The sequence below is a fragment of the Calidris pugnax genome, unplaced genomic scaffold, assembly GCF_001431845.1.
Source record: "Calidris pugnax isolate Ruff unplaced genomic scaffold, ASM143184v1 scaffold156, whole genome shotgun sequence".
Lineage (NCBI taxonomy): Eukaryota > Metazoa > Chordata > Aves > Charadriiformes > Scolopacidae > Calidris > Calidris pugnax.
The window spans coordinates 43,076-68,196 of record NW_015090889.1 but is presented as its reverse complement, the minus strand read 5'-3'; the positions used below and the strand labels follow the sequence as shown (position 1 = coordinate 68,196).

General features: G+C 36.8%; 1 protein-coding gene across 3 annotated transcripts in view; it reads right to left on the bottom strand.

The window, feature by feature from the left end:
• Positions 1 to 25,121, bottom strand: part of TTC33 (tetratricopeptide repeat domain 33) — a 45,280-nt gene that overhangs the window by 7,164 nt on the left and 12,995 nt on the right. For all 3 annotated transcript variants that reach the window (XM_014947651.1, XM_014947652.1, XM_014947654.1), the window contains exons 3-4: positions 11,545 to 11,626; positions 1,361 to 1,492 (exon numbers count right to left, since the gene is read on the bottom strand). In XM_014947651.1, coding sequence (XP_014803137.1) covers positions 1,361 to 1,492; positions 11,545 to 11,626 — 214 coding nt within the window. The remainder of the gene's footprint in view (positions 1 to 1,360; positions 1,493 to 11,544; positions 11,627 to 25,121) is intronic.

Sequence of the window (25,121 nt, the reverse complement as noted above, 5' to 3'; positions counted from 1 at the left end):
TACATAAACTAGATCCCTTTCTGATTAACCTTGACAATGTGCTCCAAAAAAGCACCTGAAGTAAAACAAAATTAATATAATGTAGATCCAGACAGGACACACCATCTACTCTTATCTTCTACATTGCAAAAGCAATGGAATGCCATCTGTTATGTGATGTGATGCAGACATGCGTGGATTTATAATAAATATTTCGTATTATGATACTGCACCAACATAAGGTAGCACACTACACATATGTAACAAACAGCATTTCTCTTATATTATTCTCATCACTTTGTGGGGTTTTTTTTTTGGTTGTTTGGTTTGGTTTTAATTCTGCTCCTTACTAAATTTTAAAAAGAAACTGGGTTTGCGTGACCTGTTAGCCTCCCTCAAAAAATCATAGGGTATTTTTTCGTTCTTGAAAATTTTCAGTCCAAACATTGTAAATTTGCAAAGCCACACTAGATTAACAACAAAATTATTTGTATTGAACCAGCATGCAGCTACTTCTATTAAAAATAAAATAAAAACAGTATCTTTTTTTTTTTTTTTTACCTGAGAGCTCACAATTAATTACTTTCCTAATGGACTTTTGTAGACATGTCTGAATTAAAAAGTTCACTCAGTATGTTTCCACACTAATTAGCAGAAAACTTTTATACTATGTATGTTACATTGTTTACAACGGTATAGGCTATAGGCAGAGGGAGGAGTCTCCCTTTGCATCACATGGTGGAGCCAAGACAGCACCGTGGGGTTCAACTGCAGCTAGAGAAAGGATGTACTCCAGCTGCTGCAGAGCTTCCCAGCCTTTTTGCTGTCTTACTAAGTAAAAAGAGCAGCTTCAGTCTCCATTTGGGGTGAAGGAGCAAGAAGGAAGCATGAACCAGCACACATGATTTGCTGCACCTGAAGCAGCAGCGTAGGAAATAGGGAATACAAGGTAATAGAATTTTATTAGCAGGCATGTATGTATAAAACTGAGCCTGAACATCAACTGGGAGTTCACAGTACCTCATCTCTGAACTGTGGCAAGTTTCTCTGTAGCAGTACAGTATCCAGACTGTAGTATGTGCTGTTATGTCTACATAATTACTACATTGCATAAAGCCACCACATAAATATAACACAAAAGGCTTTGAGCTAAGCAGGTCTTCCAAAAGCCCAGCAACAAAACCACACAGGGAGCATTTCTGAATAACAATGAAGTGGAGGGAATACTGGAGATAAATAACAAAAACCTTTCCCCTTGCTTACTTTCAGGTTACATATGGATATTCAGTTATCTTGGTATTTCTGTACTTTCATTCTCTCACACACTATTCAGAGAATGTAGTTTACAAGTTTAGCACATCAATGTTGTCCATTTTCCTACCAGTGCTATCTCTCCCAATCCAAGCTGGGCACGTCCCAAAGTCTGCCAGGCATCCCAGGAACGTGGGTTTCTCTGGACAGCCATTTCTGCTGCATGCACTGCTGGGAACATTTCATGTAAGGACATCAAGACCTATGACAGAAAAAGAAAAATAAGAGGAATAGGAATAAGCAAAACTGAAAACAGATTTAAGTTTTCTGGGATTAGCCACGCAAACACCATTATTTCAATACCTAAGGACAGGTTCATTTCACCTAGTTTCTTCTAGTTTACAGGTTCGCTGTCTAATCACGTAAAGTCACTCAGAATCATTCCATAGTCCACAGAGAGAAATTAAAAAACAATAAATAAGTATTGTTGAAAAATTCCTGGGTTATACTTTTTCTTTTTAGTAGAGGACTGGAATCTAACAAATTCAGTAGCAGCGTGCATGATATAACTATAGAAACAATCCCAGTATTTCAGCATGGAAACAGCCCCAAACAACTCCTGTTGTATTTGGAGAGTAAGCATTCCGCAATAGCAAAACCTTAGACATTAAGTCACTTAGATAAAAAAAAAAAAAAAAAAAAAAAAAAAAAGTGGTTTCCGAATGTGGAAATCTCTTTTACTCAGCAGTACAGCTTAGTGTCAGCCTGTCACCATAGTATTCTATTCCTTGCACTGAATCTCCATAACTAAGCCTATAAATCATTTTTAACAATACATAACATGGCTCAAACCTCAATACCTTGCTGTATTTTTCCAAGACCACCATGAGATTGGCACATTACCTGAAGACCTGCATCACTCTGAGATCATGATTTCAGACACCCACATGCTATGGTGATAGATACCAGTGTAAGAAACAAACGACAACTGCATTCCTATGGCATGATGAGAATGACAACCACACGAGTAAGACTCATGTGTGGGAAACCACTTTCATCCCAGCTGACCCGCAAGAACAATGAATAATATTAGAACATATTAGACTACTGCTGCAGTGCAAAAAGCATTTACTTAACCTTACTGTTCTATGATATATTAAATAGACAAATATGAGTGTGGAGTCAGGATTCAAATGCAATAATCTTGAGTATTTATTAACATAAAGCACATGCAAAACACTGGGATGAGTACAGTGTAAAAAAAAAAAAAAAAAAAAAAAAGTCTTTACTACAATCTTTACTACAACCTCTGTACCCAAGAAATGGAAGTACAGCTGCCAATAAACCCTTTGGATCCATAGTCCTGCTACTTTAATAAGAATTTTTTTTTTCTTAAGCCTAGTCATAAGGTTTCTCTTTAATTCCATTTAATAGACTGTACACTGGAAACCTTTAAAAAACAACCCACAGTTGTAGGTCATGTCATTTTTTGTTGGTTTTATTTTTCCTCAACAGTTATATGTATTTTTCCAAAACTTTCAGTTCACTGTGAGTTTCTGTGCAGTGTCTCTTATCTGCAGCAAATCTGTGCACTGAATCAAACTGTTAGAGGTGGACAGGTATATACCCAACAAACATTAAGTGATTCTGCATGTCAAGTAGCTTTTACATTTATTTCTTAATGTTTTTCTTATAAAAGAAAGCAAATCCAAGTAGACACTCACCTGAACATTGTATTCCTTTCTACTGCAACACAATTCCCAAACATCTACATAAGTATTTAAGAAATCTTTTGCAGCTTTTAGTGAATTTGCTGCTTTGCTTACTGAATTGTGACTTCACTCATAAAAGATAATTATTCCACTTTCTTTTATTTTTGACCGTTGTATGTCCTAATTTAGACAGCTGCTTTAAAAATGCTCTTCCAGATCACGGTGGTAATTCCTGTGCTCCTGGTAACTACAGCATCAGTTTCTCAAGGTACATTCAAACAAACACAAACTGGAATGTATATGCATTTTATCCAGCACAGGTGCTTTTCTCAGCTTTTAAAAAAGTGGCCAAGCTATACTTGTCAGTCATTACAAAAGAATAAACTTATTACTGCACACTGTTTTCCTACACTTTTGTTTTGAGGTGAAGAGATGGTCAAAATGAACATACAAAGGCAGACCTGAATGTGTGCAGCCTTACCTTGGGTTACTCTGTGTGTGATCATATTACTGAAAACAGAACCAGAAACACTCTGTTGTTCTACCTCTGGAAATTCATGGTGAAAAAGGAATAAAAAACACTGCCAGCATGAAGTCTCCTTCTACACAGCTTTAACAAGAGGAATTAAGTCCTTTTACAGGGGCAGCCCACATGGAGAAGTCAAAGCCAGACAGGAACCACCTGTGCTGTAGCCCCCTTGGTTATACAACTCGCTGTCACTTGCTCAACATGCAGTCACATCACGCACTCTGCCCCCATAACACACATTCTAGTGTGGTCTCCACCCCACTAATATGGTAAGGACCTGCAGGATTATTGTCATTCCTCACACACGTGCCCCCTAGACAGGGTGTGTCCAAAAAAGGGGGAAGGCAGGTAGTAGATAGGGGAATTATACTGGTGGCCTTCGCCAAAACATGTATTTTCATCCTGAACTGCTAATTCCACAGACAACATTTCCTGCACAACATATACTTTGGTACTTATACATACTTGAATAATATAGAATCATAATTCTGAGTTCTGCATGGCAATGCAAGATGTGAGGCTTATTTTCAAGGATGCAGCTACTCTGAGATACTTTCACTGCATTTCAGATCTTCTTGCATAACTCATCGCTAGTTTAAACACATCTAGAACTGAACTCCTTGACTCCTTCCCAAATTATCTTACTTCCGTTTATCTGCAGTGCTTCTATTACCACAACAGTATCATTTTTGATTTTCTCTTCTTTCGCGTAAATTTAGTCTACGCTTATCCCTTGTATAAAAGCAAGGTTATTTTGCTACCTGCAAAACGGTTTTTATTGTCTTTGTTGTGTTCTCTTTACTGTCGGCTTTCTTGATCCCTATGTGTCACACCACAGGGGACCAAAGTCCATTCAACTTAATAAAAAGTTAGACAATCGATGTCCTGTTCAAAGTCTTGCTCCCACTTTCTACTGTATATAACTTGATTTTCTACTCTCATTTTAAGAATCAATATATTTACGTCTTTTTTAATAACTTATTTTATTTGCTCCAAGATGGCGTCAACACGATGGTCTATTTTCCTGCTTCTTATAAAGATGCCCTAGGTCTTCTTTATTTCTGCCCATATGCTTGAAATACTTGGGCTAAGCAGGAAAGTATTATCTCTTCATTCAGAGGCGTGAATGAAACATGAACCTGGAGGCCAGCAGCAGTCCTACGCCCAATCTGAGCAGAATGCTTGCGGCTACTCTTACCTTTGCTCAATTTTATCGCATTGTCACAGTCATTCATTTTCTTTATAAGTTTGTTTACACCTAAGACATTTAAATTCAGTCACTGTTTTGAAATAGTTATTCTGTAGAAAACAGAATAAACAGAATATGCCCCCAGAGGCTCCCTCCTTATTTTAAGCATGTTCTCTTCAAAAGAGTAAAATGAACTCTGTGCAGGGAGTGTTTCTTGTTGGGAGCTCTACTATGCTTAATACAACAAACTCTTGACCCTCTTTTAATCCTTTATGGACTACTTCGGTACAATTGACTCTGAACTGCAAGCCACCATCAGCATCAATCCAGACCTGCACACAATCATGTTTCTTTTTATTCAAGTTACATTCACATTAATTTCAATGTGTTTTGGTGGGGGTTTTTTTGACAGCAAAGATAATTATCACCCTCTGCTAGTTACTTCCTGCAAAACATTCAGGTTACTAGTAAAAGCAGGGACAAGCAAGCATTATTCTAAAAAGGTCACAAACCATTATAATAAAGTAGCATACTCACATGTAACATTTCTTTTTAAACAATGCTTACTTTTTAGAGAAACTAATTCAGCTGCATTTGTATATTTTTCAATTACTGGACAAATAAGATCATGCTTCACTGACGAATTATGTATCACTGAAAAGTCCACTTAAATGCCTCTTCCTCAATGTTTTAGCATCAAGTTCTATCTTTAGATGGCCACACATACAGAAAAATGGACAAATATAACCTTGCATTTGACAGCATGAAGATATTAAAATTATGTTGGGGGAAACCCTCATAAAAGAGACAATCCTACCAGCAAAATAGGTCTTAAATCTATTCTGAAGCAAGCTATGACAGAAAAGGGCTATTTTGCCAGAATCACCTAAGGTAAAGGAGAGGATGCGTGTGTTTGCTTAAGAGCTGACACACTAAGATTCTATTCCTTTCCTGTTGCTCTCAAATGAACTTCTCAGATGAAATTTCTTTTGTAAACTTCATTAGTAGGATGGTACCCTGGGTTCACAGTTAAGTAATCTCATCGCATATTTGATTTATTTTCCAATTATAATGATAACACTTCATTAGAAAGCATTCTTAAAAGTAATCTAACAATTAGAAACAAAAAAATCTTACAAAAAAGAAAAAGCATCACAAGACTCTCATGCATGCAGACATAAAAAATGACTACAGTGAAATTTCTTACAAAGATGTTCAGTAGGTGGATTTTCAGAATTTAATTTATTCTAACATAGACTTACCATTATCACATGCATTAAAACAATGAACATCCATGTCACTACAATGACTTAATTTAATAGATCTAGTTTGTTTTGTTTTGATTTGATTTTTTTTTTTTAAATAGAGACAGATTAGAAGAATTAGAAGAACTCAGTAGCAAAAAATCAATTAAACAGCAACTACCATCAGGAGACTGACCAAGTATTAAAAATCCAGGCAGGAGAATGACCCATCCTGTCCTACCCACAATATTTTGGAAGTGTTATGAATCTGAGTAAGTCCTGGTTTTAGATGAGCTCACTGGCTTGAAGCTTAATCACTACATATAGATACATTCCAAGTCCAGTGAAACTGGTCCAATTCCTCCTTCTACCCAGAAACCCATTTCAAAACACTTATGAATAAAATTCTTCCCACCCATAAGCATTTTGCATTTACCCATGCTGTAAAGCAACTACTGCTGTACCACACGGCAATGCTTTTTGCTACATAGCTGTCTGGAGTTTACATCAATGTTTTGATGGTAAACTCTTCATATTACATCCCACTTTAAAACAAAAAAACAAACAAACATTTAACTATTACCAACAATTATTAGGTGATTTTTTAATAACCTACACTTGGGATTGTCAGTTTGGTTATGTCTTCGGAACCTTACCCTGTCTTAAACAGGAAGAGGAATGGGTGGAAGCTGATAATATTTCTTCACTGAGTTCAAGACAGGGAAATGGAATAATCTGAACATGAGTATGATAAGACTACGATGGAGTTTGGCCTATTAAAAAATAGAAGAAAAAAGAGAGACATACATCTGAAATCCTGGTCCTGTTCAATGAATGCAAATTGAGAAACTGAGGATGCAGGGTTCCATAGAAACTAGATCCTCAGACAGCTGACAGCAAACACCCAAAAAGCTTATTAAATGGAGATAAACCCATCTGTTTACATTTGTATTTACCTGTTTCTACAAACACATATACACAATTATATTGTGTACTACAGGAATCCTGTCATAGTTGCACCGTGTGTTTGACAATGTTATCTGAGCTCTGAGGTGGAAGAAGTACCACCGGACGAGCAACACGAACCAGCTAAATTCTCAGGAGTGGTGCAGAATAGCAGAGTGCCTGATGCCCAAGAGACTTTGTTATATATATCAATGTAGTAAGTCCTTTGACATCTCTTTTCACCCAAGAAAGAGTCCTATGTGGTTCAGCACACAAACCTTCAGACCCAAATTCAAAGAACTTCTCAAAGCCTGTTCCTCCACCTTTGTAATTCAAAGCAGCAATAAAATAATCCAGTTGATGTCTGAGAAACTTAGCCCACAATGAATTTCAAGTAGTCTGAGTAACTGCATTAATATAGGTAGTCTTCATACAGTCCTCTGAATTTACTTATGATGCTACTTATCCAGTACTAGAATCAACACTAGGTTGTTGGTTGCTTTCTTAAAGGGTTTGTTGTTTGTTTTTTTTGAAATAAAATCACAGAAATTAACTTCTTGCATAAATATTTACTTGCTAGTCACTGTTCCTGCAATGGAGGAGCAGTGCAGGCAAGTAATTTCTATTACTAGAAATAATATATATACTAGAAATATATATCTCTCTCATATATACTTTTATGTCAAGTATATACACTGAAATATCTTGCATGCAAAGAACTGTTTAAGTGCACCCCTAACCTCTCCATACATCATATTAATCTGTTTTTAAACAGATCAAAGAGTAGCTGAGAGCAACAGAACAATGTCTCATCAACGTTGAAGCAGTTGAGCAATTCCACAATTCCCGTCTGTTTTCCTGGAAACATGCTTCCTGCAAGTGTCATTGACAACTGGGAACTTTAAACACTATTTCCGCTCTTCAGAAATACTGAAAGACATTTGTCCTACATCTGTTAAAATACCAATCTTTAAGAACTTACCATAAATATTTACAGATTCCCACTGTGTCATTAGCATATTTATTTGAGCTGCATATTAAGCAACAAGGTACTTAAAATGTTAAGTTTGCTGCTGAGAAAGGTTATACTAACGAACTAGAAAGCTGCTGTACAACCCAACACAAGATTATCTTAATAAATGTAACAGGGTATACAGAAATTCAACCCCACGCCAAGATACTCCATGCAATGTTACTTCTCAAAAGAAATTACTTCATGAGGAGACTTTTCCTCACTGAAAAAAAACCATAAAGAATCTTTGCATATCGCACAAAGTCATTCTTAACATGAATCACATCTTCTAATACGTGACTCACATACCAAGACAGGCAGATTGTCACAGACCCAATGCTGGTCAAGCCCTTGCTGGAGTTGGTGTACAGTTCTTGCAAATCTGGAGCCACCAAAACTTTCTCGTTTAGCTACACAATAATAGCTGCAGTATTTCTGCTGGTATGCTGGACTGGAATAATACAGTCAGCTCTAAGACAGTATCATTCAAATATTAACCACAATATTTTTGGAATGAATTACATATTCCTATTTTGGCAAAAACAGATTTGTACAGCTCACATTAGTGCCTTTAAAAGTAGGAAGGTATCTAATTACACATTATACTAATCAGCTTCCAGTAAGCATAAGTCATACTGCAAAAAACATCTGTAATGATTACTTGCATGTACTGAAGAGTTGTTACCCATTTAAATATTAGAGGCTGTGTTAAAAAGATCCAGGAAATAATTTTATAAATGCATATTTTGTACATAGACTTTTCACGTGTTCTCATTCACAGTGTAACAAGAAGTGTTATGCAATACCAGAAAGTCAAACCAAAGAGAAACAGCACAACTGCTCTCCTCTTCCAGACAGGAAGCAAAGGCCTGGGTTTTTATCTTCTTTCAGCCTTCATTACTCTCCAGTGGAGTCATTAGACAAGCAAAGGCATTTGACAAGACCAATCAGTGGCTCACAGCTGGTTTCTTGGGTTCCCCTGGTCAGCAGGAAAGCCGTGTGCCTTATTCCTCCAACTCACCTTTGACATCTAGCTGAAACACAGGGGCTGGGGTGCCAGGTAAGCAAGGACCCCTCAGGACCAGGTATTGCAGCCGGAGCACTGATGGAAGGATTTTGTAGTAAGAATCCATTTGCATAACTCTCTGCATCACAGTTCGGATCCTGGTAAGCTAACCCTGTTCTCCTGTTATTTCCACTGTAGAAATACTTCATTTTAGGATAATTTCAATTAAATAGAGTACTTTTGGTGAGCTAGCTTAATTCCTGCATTCACACAAGACCATAGTGAAGAACTGTTACAAGAGAGCTATTCACTAATTTGTCCCACTGAGCATAACTGTCCTTTTCAACAGCTTTCTCTTGACTTTAAGTCAAAAAGAAGTAATTCTAATTGCAAAATAAAGGCTACTTCCAAAATATACTGTGTTAAGGAGCCAGGATCACAGAAATGAACCACTTCTTTCCAACTTAGAAGTTATATATATATACCATAGTAAAAAAAAATAAATAATTATAGGACCTATACCATTTTCACATCTTAAAACATTTCTTTATTAGTGGATTTAAAAATTAAACTTACAGATAAATAGATACATAAGTGAAAAACCTTTACAGCAACCTGTAAAGCTGCTAATTGAAGTAGAATTATATTATTCTGTTTCTTCCAATAGTGCATTAATTAAGATTTGGAGGTCCTTGGGACAAAACTCTGGAGATGCTAAAAATTTACCAGAGCAGAAAGCAATGAGAAGAAACTTGTTGAAGAAAAATCTTTCAAGCACTTCTAAACACAGGGCCAAAGCTTGCAGGAGCTTGGGAAAAGTATAATGGAGGAAGTACTGCTACACGCTTTTAGTATTTGTATGACACTTTCCCAGCCACATGTTTCGGGAAGTTGTCAGAAGACTATAGGGCTAGGAAGATCACAGAATGGTTTGGGCTGGAAGGGACTTAAAAATCATCAAGTTCCAACGCCCCTTGCCATGGGCAGGGACACCTCCCAATACAGCAGGTTGCTCAAAGCCCCATCCAGCCTGGCCTGGAACACTTCCAGGGATGGGGCATCCACAACTTCCCTGGGCAACCTGTGCCAGTGTCTCACCACCCTCACAGTGAAAAATTTCTTCCTGAAGTCTAACCTAAACCTACCTTCTTTCAGTTTGAAGCTGTTATCCCTCATCCTACCAGTATATGCCCTTGCAAAAAGTCCCTCCCCATCTCTCCTGTAGGCCCCCTTCACATACCCGAATGCTGCTATAAGGTCTCCCCGGAGCCTACTCTTCTCCAGGCTGAACAACCCCAACTCCCTCAGCCTGTCCTTATAGGAGAGGAACTAGCATTGATGTAAAGGCATCCAAACACAAATAAATGCTCACACACCCCTCACCCTATTTTTTCTAAGACAGTTTATCTGGATCCCTTATATACATACGACATGTATATATGCAATCCAACAATACACTTCTCCCAAAATAATTCAGGAAGAAAAACCTTTACAGCCATAAAGTATTTATCAAACTAAATGCAAAATCAAGTAAGATCTAAGCCTTCTGCAACTATGTAAAACAAAAGCCTCCTTCAGCATTACTGTATTGAAATGAGTTTATGATTATTCAATTAATTCTTTTGAAGAATCAAATTTTCTTTACTTCACAAACAACATGACTGTGAGGCGGAGACATGATAGCATCCAGGAAAAAAAAGAGCAGGGGGCTTTGGAGGGGTTGTTTTGTGTTGGGTTTTGTGGAGGGGTTTTTTGCAGGGTGGTGGTGGTGGTTTGTTCTTTATACAAAAAAAGAATTACAATAACAACAAAGATTTTAAAACTAAACAATATAGCAAGATTCCTAAAAGTTATGCACCACTTTCACTGAAATACCATGATTTTACTTTCTCTTTTCCTTTCTCCAAACAATGTCTTTTTCAGACATGTTTTGAGTAGCTGGCTTCCTAAAAAAAATATTTCCATTTCTAATCTGTTCAGCTGGTTGAAAGAAACCATCCATTTCTTGTTCTCATCCTCAATCCAAACTAAAATCTGAAGAGATGGAGACAAAAGCTTCCCAATCCAAACAAAATAATGGATTCTGGCACTTTTGCCATCTAAGCCACACAAAGACACATAGAAATTACAAGCTGATCTCGCAACTTTAGTGAGGCATTGATTGCTGCAAGCCCTCTTCCTCAAAATAGCTTTAAAATAAAGGCTCAGATGAAACTGATATCTTAAGTATATGCTGTTTAATGGTTTTTTACAAGACTTTAATATGAGAACAGATTGGAGAATAACTTCTTTGTACAGTATCCCTGTTTCAAGTTAATAGCACTAAGCCAAATCTTTAGTAAGAGCAAGCAGATTTTTAATGGTCATATTTGCTAATTTACCACAGTAAGGTTCTCCTTGCTCCTCCCAATACAATTTTTTAATATTTCAATTGCTTTTTCCACATCGTAACATCCTAATTAATGCCTTAGCAAAGATGCTGTTTATTCTGATTTTCTGGGATAACAGCATTACTTTAATCTCTGTTAAAAGATACCCTGTTGTGTTGGCAAAAATGAAAAACCTAAACTGTGCTGTAGTTTACGCACACAACTATACAATGTAGTACTTCATCTGTTCACAAGCACAATGTTTGCTTTTTTAATTTCTAAACTCATAAATAATTGTAATGCTTTACCTGTGATTTCATCTCATAAAGGGTAGCATCCTCCGGAGTTAACTGAAGTGCTTCATCCCACTTGTGAATAGCTTCTCGGTACCTGTAGTTAAAACAATATTACAGTCTCACTATATTAAAAGATATTTCTATTTATATCCTGAGATTGTCCTAAATAAAGTGCCACGGCATCTCATTAGCATTAATAATTTTTCTAACCACTTCCCTGTAAGATATGATGAACTGTTTTCAGGAACTGGCTATTTCTTCTTCTGACCAAATGGATGCCAAGTACAACCAGCCTTAAGTGAATTTACACATCAACACAGGAAACATACAGCCAAGCATCAACTTAAAACTTGAACCGAGTCCAATCCCCTAGTTGTCAAAATCGTCGTTAGTCAGGCATAAAGAAATATAATCTGAGCCCAACATGCCTTGCTACAGTCATAACTGAAAATTTCTTTTCAGCCTAAAAAGGCTGAAACCTAAGAGTCACTCTCCTGCATTTCTGTACTGTAAGAACTCAAGGACATCTGAGTAACTTTGCTATATAAATATAAGAAAGAAGCTGAAAGTAAACAGATATGCTGAAATCACTCAACTTTGGGAAGGTATACAGTACCTTCATAATATCTTGCAGAGAGTTGACCAAAAAACACCAATAAAATGTAGGTCTCTGTCTTGGACAAAGAGGAAGAACTTGAACTAACGCATACTAAGGTTTTGAACCATACTGAAGAACTGTAACAGCACCATAAGACACAGTTACAGGAGTGCAGGCTTCCGGCCCTAAAACTGGCCTCAGATTGACCTTAATGAGTCTGTGGGATGCCACAACTTCTTTGAATCTGTTTCCATATCCACCTTTGTTATGGAACTGAGTAGGAACTCTTACATTTATATTAATTTCACTATAAAGGTATGAAAGCAGTTACTCTTGATAGATACACACACTAAAATTTTAATATAGTATAGATAAAACTAATTTTCCCATGCACTTCATATGGAAATAGTTTTTATCTTTTCATACTCCCCATTCTTCCTTCCCTTTCCATTCCTCATTTTTCAGTCCTCTGGCTTGTATTATGCCTCCAGGTTTTCCAGAGCAGACACATGAAGACTTCTGGAAGTTCTGAATTTTCTGAACCAATTGGGAATAGAATAGATTGGAAAAGCAATGCAACTGGAGTCAAACCCTCATTACGATTCAGGTATCATTATCATCAGGTATCAGTGTCATTTGCAAATGACACTGATAAGTATTGTTTAATTTGAGTGCTAAGCAAAGGATGTTTCAAGAAATTTTCACATTTTCTCAAAGTTTAGCCACCAGTTGTGCAGTTGTGATCTCAGTTCATTCCCCATGATAATGTCTTCACACTAAAGGAAACATCACCACATTTTCTACATATGTCAGCAGAAGCTTTAAGCTGTCATTTAGTTAGCAAGAGCTACCTTTTGAGTAGAAGATCACAGTTTTGTTCAAGACCTGGCACAATAAAATCTACACGAGTAAGGGATGTCCTCAGCCCAGTTACATGGTGTCCTGGCTATGCAGCAAGGCACAGTATGGTGAGCACAGAAAAAAAGTTTAGAAAAACGATGATTTTGGAAAACAGAGCAAATACAGTAACATCAGTAACCAGAAAAGGAGGAACAGCACTGGCATTCTGCAAATAGAAAGATACAAGATAAAAGCTGCATTTCAAAGATCTTCGTTTTTACTTCTGTGGAAGAAACATTGATGATCAAAGCGTCAAACTGAATGGGACAAAATCTCCTAGCAAGAACAGGCTACCTCTGACAGAAGCGCTGAGTACAAGCAAATATTCCCCCAGATCATGCTGAGTTTTGCTGCCAATTCGTCAACAGTCTGCCAACAGAATAAAGATGAATAAAGGGAAAAGAGGTTGTTCATTCACAGAAATGCTGTGCTATGCATGCTGTGTGTATGAACAATAAGTTACTCAACTCTCTCTGTGAGCCTCAGAAAGTGTGATCCAAGAGGAGCGACGGCAGAACGTCAGCATCATTTCCCCGGATCGAGAACACCACAGAGAAGGGATGAAGAAGGAAGATTTGTCTGAAGATACATGCTGAACCACCTGCTCAAAGAGACTGACTGCTGACTATCAGTTTACACTGTGGAGATACCCACACGGCTGTGAAATATTGATCTTTTCAGTGCATGTATTTCCTTAAGAAAAAAGTCTGATAGAACATGACTGTTCTATTATTTTAAATACTTAGGAAAAAAGATATTTCCATTCCTGTTGCAGGAAAAACTGAGGACACCGCTCTTATTAAGAGAAACTGAGCTGTGTTGCTTGCTCTAGTAATGCAAATTTGGAAAAAAAAATACTTCCTATAAAGACAGTCCATTAATCAAATAATTTTCTACCTCATTTTTTTGAAGGAAAAGTTTATCCACTGTATTAAAAATCAAACACCTTACTGAAAAAGTTGCCTGGTGATACGATACAGTTGTAAAGTCAATGTTCCAGTAAATGTTTTATGAAAACTATAAACCTTGGCTGAAATAAGAAGTGAGGTAGCACAGGGGTAGTGCTGTAAAATAAATTATTAAAAATTAAATAATTTTAGTGTCTCTCAGCATTTTTTTTTTGAGCTGACTGTATGGTACCCTTACCATCATTAGGAGGGAGAACTAGTTTTGAAAAGGAAAACTTCAATATAAATATGATATTTGCTTTGGGTTTAATCGACCCAACTTTAATAAGCATTCCATTTGCTATTCCCATTTCTTTCCTTAGGAAGTAAAGAAGTTCACATACAGTTGAGTGACTAGCAGGTAACAAGCTTGTATGGATCAGCTGAGCTGCAAACACTGCCGTATCATGGCTGGCAAAAATATAGTAACAAATCATAGCACAATGTTTTTCCACTGACATCTTACCTGAATTTTTCCCCATATGCCTGATACAGAAAACAAACACGTGTTCAGAACACACGCGATGGCATAGCTGATGCACAGCAACATGTGTCCAAATCTTATGTCCTTTCAGAAAAAGGGACATGAAACCTAGCACTTCAAAAATTAAAACAAATTGTATCAAAAATAACATCTCAGAAACAAGAATTAGACTCAAAAAATCACAGATCCATTAACCGGTGACAATGCTATAAACTTTCTTCAGAAACACCCAAAATTTATCAAAGTGGAGATTAATCTTCAGCTGGGGGCCAACTGACTGGAAAGCAGCTTTGCAGATAAAAGACCTGGAGGCAGTAGGGGACGAGAAGCTGAATACAAGCCAGCAATGTGCTGTTGCGGGAAAGAAGCCCAACAGCATCTTGGTCTACCTTATCATCACCAGCAGGTCTACCTCAGCTCTGATGAGACCACATCTGGAGTGCTGCGTCCAGTGCTGGGCTGCCCAGTATGACAGAGATACAGACACACTGGAGTGAGTCCAGCAATGGGCCACAAAGATAATTAACGACTTGGAGCATCTGTTATCTAAGGAGAGGTTGAGAGAGATGGGACTATGCAGAATGGAGAAGAAAAGGCTCAAGGGCAACCTTACCAAAGTGTAAAAATACCCAATTTGGAAGGGGGGCAGGGAGTAAAGAACCAAACTCTTCTCAGTCATGCCCAGTGACAGGACAAGAAGTAAAAGGCAAACTGACACAAAGGAAAATCTTTTTAAACATAACTCCATCGTTGGAGACATCCGAATCTCAACTGGACAACATCCTGAGCAACTTGCTCTAGTTGACCCTGCTTTCAGCAGGAGCTGGAGTAGGAGATCTCCTAAGGTTCCTTAGGATTATATGATATTAAAGCATCAGCAAACTCAGTGATACGTGATTCAAGAGGAAATATGATTATCTCTTGGCTAATGAAAATAAAACTTAAGTAAAATAGGTTCTTACAACAAACAGACCCATTAATTTTTAGATGTCTGGGATTACTATAAAAACTTATCTAATGTAGCAGCAAAGAAGCCACAGAATATTAACAATAGGCATATCTCAATTTTATAGAATATCAAATTAGTATTTCCAGCAAAAGCAAAGCTCTAATCTGTATATTGTAACTAAGTATCTAAACTGCAGTAATCTAAAGCGTTTCATCATACTTTGAAGTACAGAATTACTATTTATGTGAGAATAGAATCACAGAATGATATGGGGTTGGAAGGGACCTCTGGAGATCACCTAGTCCAACTCCCATAGAGATACAGTATACTTAATTTTATCCACTCAAAGTGATCTCAGTAAAATAGTCCACCTCACTACAAAAAAATCATACAATTATAACCAGAACTTAATTATAAATGTATTTTCTTTATTGCAATGCCATAAAAAGGAATAAATTATTAAGAACTGGATACACCTGGGATGGCTTCACTGTAGACTACTTGATGGATCTTGCCAATTTTTATTTAACAGCATATGAAATTCCATAGCTCCCCTAAAGTACTGAAACTGCACTCTTCAGACGTGCTACTGACCATCTGGGAGCTATACAGACTTGGCACATTTTACTACAGCTTGCTAAACTTTTGAAACAAACATCTCATGCTTAGACTCCAATTTTTCAACGCCACTTCTGGGAAAACAGGATCTCTTGAACTCTTTAACAAACTCATTAAAACAAATTTATATTTCCACAAAAAAACATTTAATTGGAGATTTCTGCTAAAAAAAAAAACAACAAACACAAAACAAATGAAACAAACAAACAAAAATATCACCAAACCCTGTTCAATTTACACAGAGATCAGTTTTTGAATCCTACACACACACACATATATATATAATGCTAATAACCACTAGTGCAGATCATACTGCAGATCTAGAGTCCTGTAGCTTTACGCCGGTGGGCTTAACACGGTTGATGCTTCAGGAACAGATTGGAACAGGGCTCAGAGTGACACTGAAAATACCTGAAGGAAGATCTACTGAGGAGATGAGATGGCATCAGACTCAGACAAAATGAGACAGGCCTGCAGGACAGAGGCAGAGCACTATGTCAGGAGAACAGATAAGGCAATATAACTCCTGGGAATTCCTAGAGGCTTGGAGGGACACTCCTACAATCAGATGTTGCAGGAGGCTACGGAAGGGAAAAGGAAATCAATGTTTCAAAAAGAATACAGTGAGTATTTGTACTCACTGTACATACAATGAGTAGGAGGGACACTCCTACAATCAGATGTTGCAGGAGGCTACGGAAGGGAAAAGGAAATCAATGTTTCAAAAAGAATACAGCTAATTGTCAAATACTCATACCATATCAAAGAGGATAAATGTGAATGGTCTGTGGCAACCAGAAACACCAGCTAGAACAATTTTAATCTACTGTAGGGTCAAATTCAGGCTCTGATGGAAGCTAGAGAAAAAGAACACTAATCAGAATTATACAGAATACATAAAAACGAAAGAGAAATGAAAAGCAAAGCAGAAGTTCATTACAGGAACGGACTTCCCTTTTTAAGATGATGCTGTGTGGGACTGGGGAAGAAAAGATTCAAAGAACAGATGAAAGAGAAAACTAAAAAGAATAAAAGAGAATGAATGTAACAAGTCATTTTTGTGTTTACTAAGTTCAACAGCCTCTAACACAGCTACGTTTTTACAGTAAAATACTTCAGCTGCTGAAGGTGGGGAGGGAGGTTTACTGCACTTTACAGAAGCATCTAGAGACGATCATTGCGTAGGACCAGGCAAAAGGAAATTGTTTGCTTAAGTGCACACAGAAAAATCTTCTCCATAGTTAGTGCCATTCAGCACGTTTAACCTCACTGGTAACCTTCACAAGATTGGTAGGTCTTTAAACACCTGAAGTAAAATAGTAAATGTGCAATAGTACATGTTTGAAGTCTCAGGAAATCTACAATTTATTTATTTTTTAATTGCAGACAATTCTGACACTATTGATGAATCATTACTGCAGCTTAAAAGCAAAGCTATTATAGCGGTAAATAAAGTGTCATATGTTATTTCTGATTATGTAGGGAGAAAATGAAAACCAACTGCTTTACTGTCTACTAAAACTTCCAATAAAACATTTTCATTTAACAGTTTAATTTAGGTATAGCCACACTAATCACCACAGGTAACGAGGTGCATGACAATTCTTCAGTGGCACCTGACCATATACATGTTGCTGCTCCGCAGTAAAGGGAAGAGAAACACAAACAAATTTGCTGCAACCGCCCTTTAAGTAGGTAAACGACATTGAGTTGACCATGGGGTAAAACAGCACACACATAGCTAAAGCAGATCACTTCAAAGCATAAGTATTCATCTGTGTTATTATTCTTGCACATATCAGACCCCTCAATATCAGGATGTTGACACCTGGACACTAGTAGGGCACATAGTGAAAATAAGACTGATTTATACAGCTGAATCTCTTCCTACTTCCAGCAAAGTGCTGTTACAAGTAAGTCAGTTGAATATACCACAAAAATAAATAGCTACACAGATATTTCAAAGAGACTTACCTCACTGAAAGACTTCCAGAGAACAGATGGGAAATACCATTTAATCACACACCTAAAGCAACCACCATCCATCATGACACTAAACTACAAGATCAAGTTTTTTTACGTAAGTTCTACTCACTGTTTCCCCATTTTTTATTTCAGCCACATGTATAAATATGGACACTTTTTATCATTGCTTCTACTGGGCAAACACAGTTTTGAAACTACCTTTGCCAAAGAAAGTGTATGAAATCCAATACTGGAGAAAGATGGCCTTGTTATTAATACCCAGAAATGAAAGCCACAAAATCAGGATTCTGGTACTGTCTCTGACAGGGACAACTTCTCTCACATGGGAATAACATTTAATTTCCTCACATACAATTACTCACGACTACTTCACTATTATTTTATTGAGACCCAGGAATGGAATATACTGCAGTAAGTGATTTTAATGACAAATGGCAGGAGTTAATGCAACAGAGTACTAGATAACAATGGGGAGTGAACAGTGCCTACATTTGACAGTCTGCCATAAGATGTCTTTCACAAACACCTTTTATATTGAATCGTGAGCTGAGGGCCCTACTGCCTTTGACTTATTTTACACCTTTCTTTACAATCTGGTGAATCACTAATTCATGGTCCACTCCACTCAGGTACTGCATTTATCTGAAATGAGACAAGAAAATATTCAAGACTAATGCAACACACTTGTGTGCCAATCAATTCTCTTGCTGCTAATTGAAGATCACTTTTGTTCCTGTGCCTTGCATACTGGTGCTGCCAGTGGGCATGATTTCAGGGCTTTGTCCTCCAGGAGAGCTTTGGAAAGCATGTATGCGCATACGGTTGTGTTTATTCTCCAAACATGACATAATTACTTCCGCTGTGACTAATACAGAATTGTACAGTTGGTTGAGAAGCTCTGGTTGAAGCAAGACCCAAGCACATATTTTTCTTTAATAAGAAAATCTTTATATTCAGGAAAAAACCAAAAAAGTTCCTTACTACTAAATGAAACCTTAAACACGCCAATCACACACAAAATTCTAGAAACTGGGAGCTCTACAGTTTTGTTTCTAGCCTTGCTGTAGAATCTCCTTAGACCTGGCACTACTACTTCATATTTTTTCCCTGAAAACATGGATCTGATATACAATTTGTATAACACAGAGGAATCTACTTACGTGTAATTAGCTTACATCACGAAGACTGTCAGAAGCTCAAAAAAAATACACTGCTAATAACAGAGATTTCCTTAACTTTGCAAATGATCCCACAAAAATGCTCAAAAGAGTCAAAATAACTGTAATTTTATTTGAAAAGTTCAGGCTAATTTTAATTATTTGTGGTCATATTGAGAACTTCGTAGTGTAATTTTTAAGTGAGAATGGTTAATAGTAGTTTTCTCTAAAAGCTGTTCACTTAGACACCACGATATTATTCAGAGTGGAGGAACTTATTGTTGGAAGAATTTATAATGCTTCCTTCAATTAAGCGGTGCTTTTCCTGGTTTAGCTTTGCCATAAAAACCACAAGACCCTACTGTCTCCAGCTGCACACCTGATTAACTACAGAAATACTAACAGATAGACTACAGGGAGAAAAATCTGTAAAGGCTAAAAACTAAAGCACAGATAAAGTCAAAAGAGTCAAAAGAAATAAGCTACTTCTACCTGTACTCTATTAACATGAAACTGTCAAGTAATTGCAAACTAGAACATAGAGAGGTGTGTAAAAATGCACCATGAAAGACCTGACTTCACCAGACAGTGCACAATATTTGAAAATTTCTTTACAGATATACAAGCCTTCTACCTGTGTTTCTCCAGTATCTGTAGTTGCAAATTATATAACATACCTGTTTGTCTTAAAAACACAGAACAATCATTTTCTACTTAAAAAGGCAGTGTTCATACACAGAGGAAGTAATGTAAGTAATAAGAACAGGCCATCATAAGCTTAAAAGTTTCAAAAGAGAAGTAATTGTATAGTAAAATCGATTCATTATTTCAGTATCGTAAACAAAAGCTGCAAATTAATATAAATCAAGGATCAGATATTGCAATAGTTGTAATATTTTAAGTATTCACATTGAAGTAATGTATTTTTATTGTTGAAATTAAGTTAAATACAAAGCTTCATCTCCTCAAAACAGTTTCAACAGTAGTTCCTCTCAACACAGCAGGAAGTCAAAATGTAGAAGAAAAACTGTTACGCTGTATTTGAAGCAATTTTGAGGCCAGATTCCAGTCTTGAAAATTATTTGTTCAGCTAGTCTTTAGAAACATAATAGTAGAGCTAGTACCATCTGTTTTCTTCCTAGTTGAGAGAGCATTTAATCCTTTTAACTTTTTAATTATTTGTCCACAGATGGCTGACAGCTCTGTCGCTCTTACTTCATGTCATGATCCTATTGGTTCCCAGAAATCAGTCACAGAAACTAGGGCAAGAAGTCAAAAGCTGTCAACTGCATCCAAAAAAAGCACCAAAAAGTTTCTGGGATTTAGGTACCAGTATTTCTCTATCTTTCTCAAAATGGCTTATTGCCAAAATATGATGCTCAAAGGTAGGGTATTAACAGGGCAAAACATTTTTGGAGAGATGATACACAGAAAGCAATAGTCTGTTCACATTCTATTCTGAGCAGTTCCATTCCATCTTGTAATCTGTCCTGAATAAAGTAATTCCCCTTCATTTTCTTTCCCTATACTATTTACTGATGGCAACGTCCCAGAGCAATAATGAGAGAAGTTATTAAAAAAAAAAAAAAAAAAAAAAAAAAAAAAAAAAAAAAAAAAAAAAAAAAAAAAAAAAAAAAAAGCCACCAGAGAGAAAGACAGAGGAAACATGTAATTCTTTATGGCATTTTGAGACTTAAAGGGCAATTTTAATTTATTTTTCATTAAAGTAACAATAAGTAGGCAGTTACCCTATAAACCTCCCCACATAGCTGAAACAATTACAAAGTATTGATGTAAAATGACTATAAAGTACCAATGCAAGTACTAGTCAGCAAAAGCCACCAAGTCCGAAACAAGGGAAATACAGATGTGTAATAAACAGTACCACCGACCTACAAGGGCATAATACACACATACACGGATTGTATAGAGACTGGGTATCACCATCCAGGACTAAAGCAATGTATCAGACACTTGTAAATCCCGAGATGACTAACATGTAAATCATACACATAAAAGTGGCAAGAAGAGCAGGAACTCTCACTACCAGCTCTGCAGAGACAAGGAGTGGTGAGCTTCAGTGACACTGGGCAAAAATGTTCTGTAAAGAGACTGATGAGGCAAGCTTGTGCTCCCACTGCCGTGACAGAGATAGTCACTGACGACGGTGCTGTGTTCCTACTGATAACCAACCCTGCAAGATCCCAGTAGACTCAGACTGATGATCTGTGTTGGCAGGGTGATTTTGCTACCATACACTTAATAGTGCCTATCGAAAGAGAGTGACAGCAAGAACTGCTTGAACTACCTCCTCCAATTTCTCCCATAGCACAGCACAACATGCAAAATAAAACACTGATGATTCAGCAGATGATTAATATTTCAGATTTTTTTATTTATATTAATTGATGCATAGGAATACTTAAGCTATTTAGTCCACAGCATCCTATGCTTCCGAATCCTAACTTCTGAAATCAATTCTTCTTCTTCTTTCATGACTCTAATCCTACACTTTACCTAACAGAGAACATCTACAAAGAATATTTTGAGTTCTGGAAGAACTCCCTTTCCATTAAAATACCCACAGATTTACAACACAATTTCAGAGAAGGAAATAGGACAACAGAAACTAGTTTGTTGCAATAACGCACACAGCTGTAATGCATCTGTGAACTGGAAGATTCCTTGTTCTGGAGAAAATTAAAAGGTAAAAAAAAGGGAAGCAATCAGAGTTTGATAGCTCCAGTGTTACATCTGAAGACAGGATCCACAACTCAATTAATTGTAAAAATAAGCCCTTTAATGTATATGCCTTACTATCTTCTTTCTTTAAACATCAGGTTGATCCCACTGGTTAGATAAACGCAATTAAGTCTGACTTGCAAAAGCCTTATTAACTCCCTACAAATCCTCTTCCAGGATTTAACGAAAGCTACCATCCATGAACTCTAAGAGTGCCAATGAAACATACTCATCTTGGCAGGTTTTTTTTCAGCTTTACTCAGTATTTAAAACTTCTCTCTCTCTCAGTCTCAATTTAATATCAGAATGTGATGGCAATAACTAAATAACTTCGACACCCTTACAGTCAGTGAAAAGACATTCAAAAACTACAAATTGCCCAGAAAAAAAAGCCAGGTTAAAGATTTCTCCCATACTTATGCAATGTTCCATATAACAGTTGCTTATGCTAGTAATTTACATAAAACTTCCTTAGGTTTTATGACAGCAATTTATTCTGTAAATCAATTTAGGACATTTTAATATTTATTATTCTAATTTTAGTATTAATTTCTTTCATTCTGTATGTCAACAACACTTCTAAAATTTTTTTCAGTATTGCTTGGAATTCCTTTCTCACTTTGAATCCCACAAAAGAAATCAGCTACTAAAATAAATAATTTCTGAAACCTCATTCATTAAATTCCACCCACAACACAGAATTATTGGAATTCTGCCACATTTTTGAAAGGCAAATACAAATGCCTTAATATAAAGTTGTAGAGTCATTCCAAGTGAATTTTCAAAAGTCACTCTGCACTCTTCTCGCCTCAGATCTACTTTATCGCCCCTGCACTGCACCACTGTAAAAACTTTGCTTCTTAAAACAAGTCAAAAGTCTAATTCAGGTTATGACGTGTGCAAACATTACTCTGTTTTAAAACACCACGCAGCTCCCCAGTGCTCAAACTTAAATAGTAGCTTACTATTTTGACTCACGAATCAAGAACTGCAACTTGTTTGTCACATACTATTCAAATTGAATAAACTCTTCAAGATTTCTGACAAAATGAAGAAATGTGTTGCAAAAAGGATTAAGGCTTGTTCTTCTAGATTTTTTGCTCACATGAGATAGGACAAGGGGAAATGGCCTCAAGTTGCACCAGGGGAGGCTTAGATTGGATCTTAGGAAACATTTCTTCACGGAAAGGGTTATCCAGCATTGGAATGGGCTGCCCAGGGAGGTGGTTGAGGCAGCATCCCTGGAGGTGTTCAAAAGACGGGTTGACATGGTCCTCAGGAATATGGTTTAATGATTTTTTTATTTCTTATTTCTTATTTATTTTTCTGTCAGAGTTAGGTTGATGGTTGGACTAGATGATCTTTGAGGTCCCTTCCAACCTAGACGATTCTATGATTCTATGAATTCTACCTTTTTTTATAGGAACACCAAGATGACAGCTTTATTGAGGCCGCAATGACACCGCTCTATAGTAATGGTTTCACATGATAGCAAAACTTTAACATCTCCGACATATATTTGGATGTTGCAGAAGTTCACAGTCCTTACTTTAGGACACAAGACAAACATTGTGATTGTCATGAAACTGAATGCATTATTTAAAAAATGGCACCTTTAGCAAATAGCTTCCTACCACCTTCGTACAAAAAGCTCTACAAACAGATTTTTCAATTTGGTAGTGAGAGAAAGATCGTCTAACAAGGGCTGACTAAAACAAAACTTATTTTCTACATTGGAAAATTTTTATTTCAATCTTAACATGTGATCCTACTCCTCAGAATGCTTTATACAAACCTTTTCTTTATTAAGTCCTTATTTAAGTCTTTTTTGAAATCTTAATAGATATTAATCAAATTCAGATCAGAAATGCTCTTTGAAGACTGAATGCTGAAATACTTCACTAAACTACAATTATATTTTAGAGCATGCAGTACTTCAAATAATATGTCCAGGAAAATAAGTCGTGCGTGTGTAGGACCAGGGAGGGTTAACCTCCTGACAAACAGAAGAGTTTCACTGACAGACTAGATTAAAGACAATTAAAAACATCTATGTCAACATCCAAATCCACTGAGGGTGAATTTATCATCCTCACAAGAGCCAATTGCCAGGAAGAGAAAAGCTTATATTAAAACTACCAGACAAATACAACTTCCTACAGAGAAGTCTAGGCTGCAGAACTCCTTTCAGTAACTCTATGTTATTTAACATATTTAACAGGCATTTTCCATTTTTAACAATAAAATAGGACTGTGGAGCCAGCTGAATACAAGCCATTATTCATCACCAACATCTCTCATCCAAAGAACCTATTAAAAAAAAAAAAAAAAAAAATCTACAGCTATGAACTGCATTTTGTCCTAACTGTTATTTCTTAATTTCTGAAGAAGACAAAAAGCTTAAGCCACAATCTATTATAGTAGATTTCTATTACCAGCTGACAGGTCAAATGCAAAAAAATGGTTTTTAAGATTTGCCACTTGGTTGCTAGAGCCAGTAAAACTCCAGACACTGGCAAGAAAACATGTCCCATACACACTAAGAAAGGTAGCCTGTAAAAATTATCAGTTTAAACTGGCTTCAAAATAGCAAATTTCAGTTCTTCACTGAAACAAAATCTCTATGATTGTTTTTCAGAAAGCACGGAAGAAGGGAGGGACGCATGATTTCTGTCGCTGTGTGGTATTAGTGTAATAGGCACCATCCAGAGGTAGAAAAGTATGGTTCTTTGTCTAAAACCTTGGACTTACGGCAATTAAACACTGTATTACAAAATCGAGCATGATATTAAAAATACTGTGATTCTTCTGTTGAGATTGGAATGAATGCACTGCACTCATCGCACAAATGATTGCAGTGAGAAAAATGTACAAAGTACGCCCTGTTTCATACATGTCACACAGTTTACCAGAAGTATTTGGCAATATATTAACAATTTTGTTGTGTAATCACTCTCTCAGCACCTAACCCCCAGAAAAAAAGAAAAAGTGCATTTCAGTTATGTACTGTTAAAACGAGAGAAAGCAACTGCCCTGCATGTAACACAGCACAGTCCCTTATGCGCTGAGTAAGGGTAATTTGTTCAAGGTCCAGGGATAAAGTGAGAGAAGAACCAGACTCATTCTCAAGGAGATGAGCATTTTCAAAGCATTTTCAAAAAAACGGAAGTGTCTGGCCGGCGTATGGAAACATGTTCACAGACATCCA